This window comes from Cottoperca gobio, chromosome 13 (assembly GCF_900634415.1).
Source record: "Cottoperca gobio chromosome 13, fCotGob3.1, whole genome shotgun sequence".
Classification (NCBI taxonomy): Eukaryota; Metazoa; Chordata; class Actinopteri; order Perciformes; family Bovichtidae; genus Cottoperca; species Cottoperca gobio.
The window spans coordinates 26,680,916-26,694,672 of NC_041367.1; the positions used below are offsets into that span (position 1 = coordinate 26,680,916).

General features: G+C 39.7%; 1 protein-coding gene across 1 annotated transcript in view; it reads left to right on the forward strand.

Annotated features, from left to right (window-relative positions):
• The first annotated feature begins 8,206 nt into the window (after positions 1-8,206).
• Positions 8,207-13,757, forward strand: part of pipox (pipecolic acid oxidase) — a 30,639-nt gene continuing 25,088 nt past the window's right edge. The window contains exons 1-3 of the mRNA XM_029446588.1: positions 8,207-8,321; positions 11,183-11,331; positions 13,135-13,348. Of these exons, the coding sequence (XP_029302448.1) occupies positions 8,211-8,321; positions 11,183-11,331; positions 13,135-13,348 (474 nt within the window). The 5' untranslated portion in view covers positions 8,207-8,210. The remainder of the gene's footprint in view (positions 8,322-11,182; positions 11,332-13,134; positions 13,349-13,757) is intronic.

Genomic DNA, 13,757 nt, shown 5'->3' on the forward strand with positions numbered 1-13,757 from the left:
TCCATATCAGTAAAAATATTTTTTTCCGGTACTACTAAATGATAACAAATGGTCAATTCAACCTATGAGCAACTCATAAATCATTGGATTATTTTTAGTGAATAAAAAGAATGTGCTGCAATTCATTTTATATTTCCAAGAAATTAGTTTGCACAGGCAGCAGTGAAGGCATCTCTACTACATCTGCAACATCTGTAATAAAAACACCCAGACCAGAAGGTACCAAAGGGCACAGCAAAAGCTGAGCCAATCAAATACAGTAGCCAGTTAATTAGGTACATCTAACTAAAACTAATGCAGTCTTATCCAGCAGTCCTCTACTGAATCCTCCCTCTGAGGATTTTCATGTTCAGTGTGTGTTGAAAGTGTTTCAGAGAGGTGTTGATTCAAAGTTATGATCCTTATGGAGGCTGCAGTGTGTGGTGCTGTTGAATTGGGTTATACAGACAGGTGTTTATGTTATTTTGTCCACTCCATCTGTATGTGAGGGTAGGTTGCTCCTGTTTAGATCCATTATTGAGTTTTGTTCCTTTTCCTGTTTCTTCTGGTTGCTATTGCAGACTATCGTCAATACAAGTCAACAGTCTTCACACAGCTTACTGTACGTTTCTCAAAGTTGGGAACACACATCCACATGTGAGGAAGTCATATGACCTGACACTACATGCAGTGATCAGGTTTTACAACCAACTCAACTTATTTGATCAGATGCAGGTTATTTAGTTATTAACATTTTTCACAATGATCACTAAACCGTCTGATTTTTGCTTTGTTGGTCTGGGTCTGATTTATTAACATGAAATAAAGCAGCCTGCACTTTAAACTCCTCTATGTAATAAATAATATACAATTTATTAATAATATGTTTTAATATGCTTGTTAAACAATAATTAATCCATATTGTGGAAAACTAGAGTGTGTGTAATAATGTAAAATAAACAGAACAAGTGTAGAACGTGAAGACAAAAACAATTTAACAATTTTAGAACAAAGCAATAAGACAGTTTAAATGATGAAAATGTAATAAAAAGGATTTCAAAGTTATAATACTGTAACATCAACAATAGTAAAACATCACTTAAATACAATAAATATGTGAACAAAATAGTGTAAATAATGTGTATTTCATGTGACGTTACGTTCTAAGCTTTTTTCTCATCGGTTTACTGAACAGAACCAAGGAGTTGTGTTGCCTAAACCTAACCAATCGCTTCCCAGCGTTAACCACGTGGCATTGTGTGTTTCTGCAAGCCTGATACTGATATAAAACATATTTTTGTTCAGAAACATTGTCTTTCAACACATCCATGGTTTTGCAGTTTCAAAATGTTTTCCCGCTGAGTGAGTTGTCATTTCAAAGGAATTACTATTTCACCATAATGAAGTACTCAGCGTTTAATAGGAAATTCCCACCACAGCCAGTGACAAAAATGCGACTTGGGTAAATAATAATTAACCTCTAATCTTTGCTATTTTTCTAGCTTTAGCCTCCAACTCTGATTTCACTATTATAATGTCTGATTAGCATAAAGAATTAAAAAGCTTGGAACATCAATGTGTGTCCTCGTTTTTTGTCAAAGTCAATCTACCATGGGGTGATGAGCATTTTCTGGTGGGGAAATATCATTTTTTCTGACTGCTTCCCTGATCCCTGATGTCAGGGACAGTGGCAGTGCTTAGTGGAAATGCCCTGACGCTGCATTTTCTCCCCCGCTGCAGAGCAGAGGGTGTTTTAGAAAGCAAGGAGGCACACCGTTCATCATATTACACACAGCTGAGGGACGTGGACTGCTGGGGCCTCAGCAGCAAGCTGCACAGAGGGAATACACTTTCACTAGCAGCAGATGGTGATTTCAGTGTCCCAGTAAGACTCCCAGATCATAAACAGCACACTGAAGTCTCATTTTATTTCTCTCTGGAGCTGAAAAATCACTGAAAATGCTTGTCTGACTCCTTTCTAAAAGCCAGAACCAAAATTATTATAGATTAATGTGAATTGGTCTGAGTTTCTAATGTATGCTTGTGTTGAGGGATCATGGAGTCATATGAACATACAACTGAACACAACCTTTGGCACAGTCAACATAATACATCTGCAACACAAAATGTGGCCATATTGTGTTGTGGAGGTACAGTAATGAGCCTTTTGTGTATGTCAGGGAAGAAAGATTAAATCCCCTCCACAGACAAGTGGCTGCTTTGAATGGAGCTGTCTGTCTGCGTGCTGTTTTTGTGAGCGGTTTGATTTGATGGAAACAGACAGGAGCAATCACTGCAGCAATTCTGACACTCTACAATGTAAAAGACTGCTAAAAATCTGACACATACATTATATGAGGTCTTTTACACAAATACCATGGCTACAGAGTACAAGGGGAAACAGATGACAAAGCAGCCATTGCAAGGATGAGGGGAGTGAAGGAGCACGTTAGGCGAGGCTGTTAAAGAGCAACAAAGGGAGGGGTCAGGGTGGATGGATGGGTCAACTAAACGTCAGATGGAGGAGATCTATGTTCCTTCACATTTCCAACTGTGAGTCAGTGTTGTTTTTAAAGCATAACCACGATCACTCCCTAACCTTAATGTGTTTAAGTTTTTTAGCTTCACAGCATTTGTTACTGTATACACACTGTATATTGTGTATTATCTGAAATGTCTTTCTATGCTGAACTCATTTTTTCACAGAGCTGAACAATCCTGAACTAAAGAGATGCTTTACACACAAACTATATTCAAACACAATCAGCAAGCACTTAGACACCGACTACAAACTTACTGAATGACTTGCCTGAAAGACTATCAAAATGAAAGCACCAGCAGTGTTGAGTTGAAGTATTTTTCTTTTGCCAAATGAAAAGATCTTGAGTGGAATAAATGGAAGCCAATGGCTGTCTGAGAGGTTTTAAAACTACTTTCCTATTACTACTGCTATTTGAGTGCTGAAACATAAAACACTAGTGATATGGTCCGTAAAGGTAGAGCTGTACACAGAGGGGATGAATATGGTGTGTGAGGTTAATGTTCTGTGGCGTGATGTAGCACGGTGGAGGCTGTGGGGAGGTTCACACTTCATGTGTGTGTGACACGGTGGAACAGCGGGGCGTTTGACCAGCTGACCCTCTGCACGTCCGTCCTGCCTCACCATCCATCTGCTCCGCCTGCTGTCCTCAGACCCCTGTGGAAGGAACATTGGCCGTCTCCCACCAAGCCCACAATTCATCCAACAACCTACTTCAGGTTACGACCTCTTTCATCAAAAGGAAACAATAATGTGCAGTCAGGCAGTTCTGTAAAACGGAGCTATACACGTTATAGAGTCTTGTGTTTATCTTGGACTTGTTGCAACATTAAGGGCATTGCTTCACATTCAAGTACACATTATGGTTTCCAGTGTGCAGAATACATGGGAGCTCAGAAGTCCCTCAGGATCTTATCTTAGTGAGATCTCAAAATATCAGAAAACATTTTGTAAGCATACAGTTTACAGTATTTAAATGTAACATTTAAAGTTGCTTTAATCAATATTTTACAATAAATGTATCAAATGATGATGTGAAAACTATGTGACAGTGTGAAAGATGTCTTTGGTAGTGATGAACCTGCAGAGGAAAATCATCTGAATCCCTACAGAGCTTTAAATAATCTATAAAACCCACAAACTTATTTTTTTTTAAAATAGGATATTTAACTTTGTGATGTTATATATCTATTTGGATTGATTGGATGATCATGATGTAGGCCTAGTCAATCAAATTTTATTTATATAGCCCATAATCACAAATGTACATACAACACCCTCTGTCCTAGTCTGGAAGCTCAGCATTGATTTCGCCATTAATAATAAAGTAACTTCTATGAGTGCCGCGATGTTTACATTGTAGAAATTGAACATTTACATGATAGATGGTGTCGACCAGTGATGATTTACCTCCTTATGGAAATACTTTTGGGAGGTAATGAACAGTCTCAAGCCTCTAGGGGGTTCTTTAAAATGTATCCTAGCTGAAGCTGCTGATGACGGATGTTACTTATATGAGATACATTCAAATTTTACCAAATTAGCCATTCTGTTGGCATCATTTCAGACCTTTCCAGGCAAGGTAGCATTGACTATTTCCATCATAAATATGTCTAAATTAGCATTTCTTCATATTCACTGAACTAGGCTATGGCCTAAGCCTAAGGCATAATGTTTATGTTCTTGTTTATTCATAAAAACTCACATTGAAATAAATGAATGATTAAGGTGTAACCAATGTGTAACTGCTGGTGGTAACCACAAAGAATAGGACTGAAATGAACGACTCAGACACAGGGGTAAATTCAATACAACCGTCTTTACTTGCCAGAAAAAAAGGCGTAGTCAAAAACACGGGGAGGATCACCAGGAACACAGAGCCAGGAAGAAACGCTGGGACGCTGGGACGCTGGGACGCTGGGACGCTGGGACGCTGGGACGCTGGGACGCTGGGACGCTGGGACGCTGGGACGCTGGGACGCTGGGACGCTGGGACGCTGGGACGCTGGGACGCTGGGACGCTGGGACGCTGGGACGCTTGACATGGAGAACAAAGACCAACAGGCAACAGACAAAGGGGCTGGAGGGCTATATAAAGGGAGAGACTAACGAGGGAAGTAACAACAGGTGAGGTGGATGCAGGACAGAGGAGACAGGTGAACACGATCAGGGCAGGAAGTGAAGTTGGCAGCAAGGAGAGGAGAGGAGAGTGACAAAATTTAACAGATTAGGTCAAGTTGTGGTTTTAGTGGAGACTCTGCCTTACCTCTGTATTCTTGTGTTAAAGAGGTCGATGTGGATGAGCTATCTCAGCACTGATCGATTGCAAATGAGAAATGTTCAGACTGAGGCTCCAGCTGTCCACAGAATGAGAAGTGGAAAAAAAATCAATCAATCTTGAATCTCTCAACCCACATCAGAAAAAACTCCTGTGCCTAGGATGAATCAGTTTGGGTTAAAATGTAAAAGCAGTTTTACTCTATGCAGAAAGCCAATAACATCACCACACCAACCATTAAATGTTCATATGTAAAAGATTTGAAAGTACGTTCATATGGAGCTAAACAAGCACTCCCCTTCACTGGTCAAACAGCTCTTTAATAAACTGGTGTAGCCAATATTAGTGACTTCAGTTTTACATTTTCACAGAGAACTCTGGCCTCTGAGTCAGGGGTACATTCCTATGATACCGACACAGAACACTGGGTGGCCTGTATTTAGTTAACTCATTCATTTGCTGTGCATATAGGTATACATATGCATATCTAGACATACATACTATATATAAAAGAGTCTGTGAATAGTTGATATACCTGTGTGTAACACACAAACTGTCACCTCTCACATGAATGCACAAATAATTCAGTATATCTATTCTCAGAGATCTTCTATTATATCTAATTTATTATGTAGTCTGCAGTATATTAAACTGAATATGAGTATGATATGTTTGTTATATAGGCCTACATAAATTGCTTTTCTATTTACTTTATGAATTTAGACACGAGATCCAATGAAAAAGGCAGCACGGGCAGAGATATCAAGGCTATAACATTCCTGTGTTGACGCACACATGTAGCTTATACCTCTTTTGTCATTCTAGTGTGTGCTGATAGGGGTCACAGTATAGATACTGTTTATCCTGGAACTTTATTATTTACATGTTTATCATCAGTCAGAGGAGAGCTTTACAAACCTCCAGTTGGCAGTGAGCACTCGACAAGTTTTAATATAATTATTTTCTGTGCCAAAATTGCAGATTGTGAAAATATCATACTGCATTTGTGTCGATCTGTTACTGAGGCCGCAGAGGAGTGACCTCTGGACTGAGTAGGCTATTCATGGTTATATAAGTGTAAGAGGTGTACTTTGGTCTGTTTACTAAGCAGAAAACAGCAGTGCTGGAAATGTCCAGATGTAACTGGAGCTACCGTACCACTGATTGTTCACTGTGTCAGAAACCAAACAAACAGGCCTGAATTCAACATCCATGTATCGCCGTCGACAACATAAGCTTATGAAAAAAAAGTGTATTTGCAACTTCTAAGAACTATTAATAAATCAGTTTCCCCCATTTCTGCTGGAAACTGACATTTGTCATTATGGTCTTGTTTGTCACACACAACTAAACCTATTGGTTTTATTTGACAGTGAAATACAGTATCGATATTTTGATAATTATTAAAGCTGATATTCCTGAAATCATCTCATTTTTTCATGCTACAACATTTTGTCTTTGTTTTTGAGGTTTGGACAGTTAAAAGTTAAGTGTACTGTTTACAGCTGATGGATTTGTAATAGTGATGTAACTGCTGATTTCAACTCAGATGTTGATGTTTTCATAAGGATGGCAGCCTTCTTGTGTAGTCATACAAGTACAATCTCCTGATTATGTGACAACAATGTTAGTTTTTTCTTATTTTGCTATGCTAATAAAATTACAGATCCGTTGGAGATTTAAATTTGGATGTGGTGTCATAATTAAACTTAATGTTAACCTTAATTTAGATAAGGAACACTGATTTACAAGAACATTTAAAAAGTGCACTTCATATCAAAAAGGTTTCCGACCCCTGGAAAAGCTACTGTGCAATGCTAAATAAAAAACATTCTCAAAATGACCATCCAATTAGTAATAACTTATTTTGATATTTTAGTTTTGTGTTTTATTTTTATTTATATAATTAAAAAATACTCAACTTCTATTTTAATTGTCTTTATTTTTGTTATGATAATATATATATTTTTTAACTATTATTATTTTGTATTATTATTAATGCCCATTGCCATATTAGAATAAAATAAAGCAAATAACCTATTTGTTTACCTCGGGAAACGGATATTTGTTTTACTGTTACTCAATAATTCACACTTTCCAGCTCAAATAGTGGCAGAGGCAGCTAGCAGAGGCACTTCCGGTGTCAGGCTCAGTTACCTCTACTTGGGTGAGTTGTCACCGACTTGCCGTAACAGCTGCTGCTGTTTGGACACTGACTTTGTATACACGTTGCCCTGACAACATTGGAAGTCAAAATGTGCCATTTCTAATTGTCGGGTACTTAGTGAGTTAAAACTAACAACTACTTTATTTATTTGTTTTACAGAAACCCCTATTCAATTTCAAGCATTTCTATTGTAATGTTAAAAGGCATGAGATCGACTGTGTGTGCAGCTGTGGGTTTGTGCTTCTTCGGTTAGCAGTATTGCCACTAAAGACCAGCCAACTCAATGATCGTTTTCCATTTATTATTTCAGGTGGGTAAATGTCATAAAAGCACTCTTACATGTTATTATTAATCTATTATTTCTGTATTGTTGTGTTCAAATTAGTGTGCTAAATTTCATTGCTTGAGTAAATGACAGTGCTAGATATAGTAGATCAAGAGGAAACAACCAGCATGTATGCAGACGCAGTTCCTCAGTGATTTAAGTTAATTCAGGAGAGCTATCATGTGAAACTTGGCAAACTTTTATATATTTAAGCAGTGTATGCATTGTAGCCTGCATTAGTGTGCTAAATTTCATTGCATTGTACATGGTGAAAGAGATGTTGGTGCTTAGTTTGACTTGCAGAGACTTTATTTCTGAACAAATACAAATACAAAATACAAATACAAAAATACATTTTTGCTGAAAGTACTATTGCTTCTTGTTATGAAACACAACCACAACAACAGCAACAACATTCACTTTTAAAAATATAAATTATTCTAGTTTTATGGCTTTTGCATCAAAGCCAACATGACATGATGGTGGAAACCGTACAGCTACCTCTCCCACTATTTGAGCCAGGCCCGGCTGTAAAGGAACAGGCACTACATTTTTATACTACAAACTTGGCAAGTGGCTACCTTTGGACTTGGCCGTAGGCTATGCCCTATGGCAAGACTGTCAGGCACTCGTGTTCTGCCATGCTCCTTACAAATCCTTCTCCTATCAAACTGCCGCAGAGAGAGCCTAGCAATGTCACTAATTATGTATAATCTAACCCTAAACCAAGGCATTTCATGAATGAAGCTTGTTCAGTGTGGCGCATGGACGTATATGGCGCACATCTTGAGCCCTTAGCAGGAAATTCTCGGGGCACAAGAGCCCTGTATTTTGTAAACCACCCTCACTTTCAGTGGGCGTATCTGTTTCTGCATGTTGAGCAGAAGTTAAATGTACATGTCGTGAGTGTCACATTAACAAAATGTCGGTTGAAGTGGATTATGATTGCATAGTGATCGGGGCTGGAGTCCAGGGCTCCTTCACGGCCTATCAGCTTGCAAAAAAGAACAAGAAGACTGTTCTGCTGGAGCAGGTGTGTCACACACAAAACTTTGTTCCATGAGCTGTGTTATTAACAAAGACTGTAGGAGAGAGTGAAATATTGGACATAAAGTATACAGACATAGTGTCATACCTGTCAACCCTCCCGTTCTTCCCGGATTATCCCGTGTTTTTTCTTCTATCCCGCTGTCCTGCCGTTTAAATATTTTCCCGTAATTATCCCGTATTTTTAACCTTTCAAAAATAAAATAAAAATAGGCCTAATTTAAAAAAGTGTACAGTGGTAAAGTGGTCTCCGGTAGAGCAGGTGGCAATATTATGTTTAATTTTAGCTGAAAAACATTATCCGCCAGTAAACACACAGAAGAAGAAAACAGGAACAATAACACAGAAGAAGAAAACGAAAATATATGGATGAGAGTCACAGTGAACGGGACATACAGGACTGTCTCAGAAAATTAGAATATTGTGATAAAGTTCTTTATTTTCTGTAATGCAATTAAAAAAACAAAAATGTCATGCATTCTGGATTCATTACAAATCAACTGAAATATTGCAAGTCTTTTATTATTTTAATATTGCTGATTATGGCATACAGCTTAAGAAAACTCAAATATCCTATCTCTAAATATTAGAATATCATGAAAAAGTATACTAGTAGGGTGTTCAACGAATCACTTGAATCGTCTAATTAACTCGAAACACCTGCAAGGGTTTCCTGAGCCTTGAAAAACACTCAGCTTGGTTCAGTAAACTAAATCACAAGTATGGGGAAGACTGCTGATCTGACTGCTGTCCAGAGGACCATCATTGACACCCTCCATCAGGAGGGTAAGACACAAAAAGAAATGTCTCAAAGAGCAAGCTGTTCACAGAGTGCAGTTTCAAAGCACATCCACAAAAAGTCTGTTGGAAGGGGGAAATGTGGCAGGAAACGCTGCACAACCAAGAGAGATGACCGCAGCCTTAACAGCATTGTGAAGAAGAGTCGCTTCCAGAATTTGGGGGAGCTTCAAAGACAGTGGACTGAAGCTGGAGTCCAGGTATCAAAAGCCACTGTTCACAGACGTGTCCGGGAAATGGGCTACAATAGCCGTATTCCCATGGTCAAGCCACTTCTGAACTCAAGACAACGGAAGAAGCGTCTGACTTGGGCTATGGAAAAGAAGCACTGGACAGTTGCAGAGTGGTCCAAAGTCCTCTTTTCAGACGAAAGCAAGTTTTGTATTTCATTTGGAAGTCAAGGCGCCAGAGTCTGGAGAAAGGCTGGAGAGGAGCAAAATCCAAGTTGCTTGAAATCCAGTGTGAAGTTCCCACAGTCAGCGATGGTTTGGGGAGCCATGTCAGCTGCTGGTGTTGGTCCACTGTGTTTCATCAAGCCCAGAGTAAATGCAGCTGTGTACCAAGAGATTTTAGAGCACTACATGCTTCCGTCTGCTGAAAAGCTCTATGGAGATGAGGAATTCATTTTCCAGCATGATCTGGCACCTGCCCACAGTGCCAAAACCACCAGTAACTGGTGTACTGACCATGGCATTACTGTCCTCGATTGGCCTGCCAATTCCCCTGACCTGAACCCCATAGAGAATATGTGGGGTATTGTGAAGAAGAAGCTGAAAGACACCAGACCCAACAATGCTAAAGGCCGCTATTGAAGCATCCTGGGCATCCATAACACCTCAGCAATGCCACAGGCTGATTGCCTCCATGCCACGCCGCATTGATGCAGTAATCCGTGCAAAAGGATTCCCAACCAAGTACTGAGTGCATTAATGGACATTTTCAAATGTTTGATTTTGTTTTGCTGTTATAAATCTTTTTTTTTTACTTGGTCTGAGGAACTATTCTAATTTTTTGAGATAGGATTTTTGAGTTTTCTTAAGCTGTAAGCCATAATCAGCAATATTAAAATAATAAAAGGCTTGCAATATTTCAGTTGATTTGTAATGAATCCAGAATGCATGACATTTTTGTTTTTTTAATTGCATTACAGAAAATAAAGAACTTTATCACAATATTCTAATTTTCTGAGACAGTCCTGTAGATGGAGACGCAGCTGTACCTGCCAAAAACGTTATGGAAGTACCTGCCAAATGGGAGGAGACCAGAGTCGGGAAAACTCATGCTTTTTGTAAAGTCTGCCATTAATTTTAGCTTTGCACACGGCGGAATAAGCGATGTTCTCCAGCATGAAAAATCGTCCAAGCACAAGCACGCCCAAGAGGCACAAAACATACAGAACACTGTCAATGACTTCTTTTGTGACAAGAACTGTGTCGGAGGCAAACCAAGTGACCAAAGCTGAGGGAAAGATGTCGATGCTTTGCGCCAAAAATAATGTAGCCTTCAGCTTCTGCGATGATTTCAGTCGCAGTGTAGCGGACATGTTTCCCGACTCTGCCATCGAAAGGAAGTCCTCGTCGGGGGAAACAAAAGCCACACAACTCATCCATCATCAAATAAATTGATGATAATAACTCAAATAAAATACATAAATCTTATAAACATGTCTGTACAAATAATACATACTTTAAATAAACATGTATTTCCTGAATGTATTTATACCAGTCCCTTATGTGTTTACATTTACATGAAGCCTTCAGATTCACTGTGGGGCAATTGGTTTGTTGTATTTTCATTATTACAAATGTGTCTGTTAATTATATATGCACCACCAAAGAACATTATAACCTCAAATGACAGGGGCCTTAAAACTGCACCTGCTCTGTTGTATAATCTTGAGGAACCTTCTCGTAGAGGGGCCCTGTTTAAAGACACTCTCTTTCTGGGATGCTTCCAGTGGACATTAGAAATATGATTAAAACATCTCAATCTTAATGCAATATTATGCATTAATATATTCCAGGATATTGACTATTCCATATTTTCCAGTTTGTCCTGCCCCACAGTCGTGGGAGCTCCCATGGCCAGACCCGAATCATCCGCAAGGCCTACGAACAGGACTTCTACACCCACATGATGGAGGAGTGCTACGAGCTGTGGGCCCAGCTGGAGAGGGAGGCAGGTGTCAAACTGTACAGGTAAGCAGTCAGCAGAGACACACAGAGAAAAAGCCATTAAACGAAACATAACAAAAGCTTTGGCAGAACACAGGGATTTGTCACATTCAAGGTGCTATGTACGCACAAGAGCTGCAACTCAATCTACAGGAGCCATAAATGCATGACTTTCTCATTACCTCCGGCATCACAGAATCACCCCTTGACAGCTTCCATGCCTTTGAATGTGGAACAGGAGCTTTTTTCATCTTGCTAAACCTCTGATTTTCATACGCAGAGCGGATAGGAATTTGTGTGTTTATAAATATGACAGTGGCATCAAAGTGTGAGCAAACCTCCTGCAGCACTTTAAGTTTCCTGGTCATATTATCTCAGTTTGTTCTCAGTACCAGAGAGCTGAATAACACATTTATTCATTATTCATGTCTATTCAGGGTAATAGTTCATGGTACCAAGCTACGCCCACATTATGTTCCCTAGAAACACAGTCCTCCTCCCCTGTGCACCCGCTCATGACTGATGGGTCCACATCTGAAGGCCACCTGTGCCCTTGGGCTAGCAAAAAATGTCTGCATCACGATGAGAAATGTCCAGGCGAGGCTGGTGTGAGCAATGTCTTCCACTTCTGCTGCTGCCTCTGGGACAGATGGAGCCATTGAAAGTGCCGGAGCAAAGCTAAAACCTTTTTATTTTCTCCACATACATGGCAACATGTGCGCACATCCAGCAGCTGAACTAGTTCAACCAATCACCAAGTTTGACAGGTTGGACTAGAGGAGGTATCATATTTACGATCTTACACTCGCGTGGCTTCTCCGTCCTCCGTCACACACTCGTAAACACAAAAGCACACAGTGAGACATAGTCATGAAATGTTGTGATGAATGGCTGAAGCCTTTAGCTGAGGTTGTCAGTGCCTTATGTCTGCTGACAGATGCCGGAGCAGCCTTTAGAAAACACTGCTGGCAAAGGGCGAGTCAGCCATCTATCAGGCAGATTACTGAGTTAGACCCTGTGTTTTACAACCTCTCACTCTGGGACTCAATAACTTCACACTGGAGCTGCTGTGATCCGCTGTATTACTGTCCACTGGTCATATGATCATTCATTGCATATTTTCTTGCAACCATGTGGCTTTCTTGTTTTTTTAACGCAGCGCAAATTTTTGTCTCAACTCCTGATATCCTCAGGTTAGCCAAACTAATTTGGCTAACTAACTGAGGCTAATAGCAACATTATACTCTTATTATGTGTAATCCATCAGAGTTTACAGACTTCCTGCTTCAAACTTTGACCAACTGTACTTTGTACTTGTGCACTACCTTCCTGTGCAATGAAGGATTACAGACATGTCAGCTGCATTCACCACCTTTCTTAACTCCCAGATGTCCTGATAAACAGTTGGTTTGTTCCTGTCTGATCATGTAAATTCATAGGCATTCAAATTGTATGTTAACTAATCCAAAAAGTAATGATACATTTCACTAAAAAACAACAGCAAAAACCTCGGCCCATCATAATTTGTGATATTGGCAAATATCGTATCGTTAGGCGCACCTTGAGATCTCTTGTGCTCCAAGATTTGTCTACTCTGAGGTTGTCAAAATTGTATTTGCACATGTGTAACTCAAATCATTATAACACACATACTGGATAATTTAATGAATTGTAATCTTTTCCCTGTTTGACTGTTGTAATAATACTAGTTTTTCCTCTGGACTTACATTTTCCTCTAACGTTAGTATGACACCATTAGTCATTTATAAAGGCTTCCATATGTCTCGACCATTTCTTACCAAGATCTTCATCTATCTGCCCTCTCAGACAGACAGGACTCCTGGTGATGGGACCCGAGTACAGTCAGAGTTACCAGCTGTTTAAGAACACCCTGCAGAGAAACAAGGTTCCTACAGTGATTCTCAACCGTGACAACTTCAGGCAGCACATCCCCCATGTCAACCTGGCGGAGGGAGATGGAGCGCTGGTGGACATAACTGCTGGAGTTCTGTATGCTGACCGTGCACTCAAGACTGTACAGGTACAGCACAGATACTACTGATACAGCATGACGCATGTTACCTTCAGAACCTGATGAGTCAAAGCCAATCATGAGGTCCACTTTGGACATGATGTGGACCACCCAGGGCTTGTCCTCATGAGTTTCAAAGGTTTCTGTGTCCCAGGTTAGCCAAAAATATTTGGAAAACGTAGGCGAATGGAAAAAAAGCCAAAAGCAGGGATTAACATTGACATTTCAGGTTAGTTCACAACAAGTTTTACGTGCAAATGATTGAGATTAACTTCCAGCTTCATCGTCTGACTGCTTATGTTTCTCGTCCTGTAAGACCTTTTTTTAGTAATATTGCTGTGTTTTGAAATTTCAGCCAATATTTGGCGAGTACAAAGTCATAACTGACTTCGACTTGTTATAAGCTATAGTTTTTTTT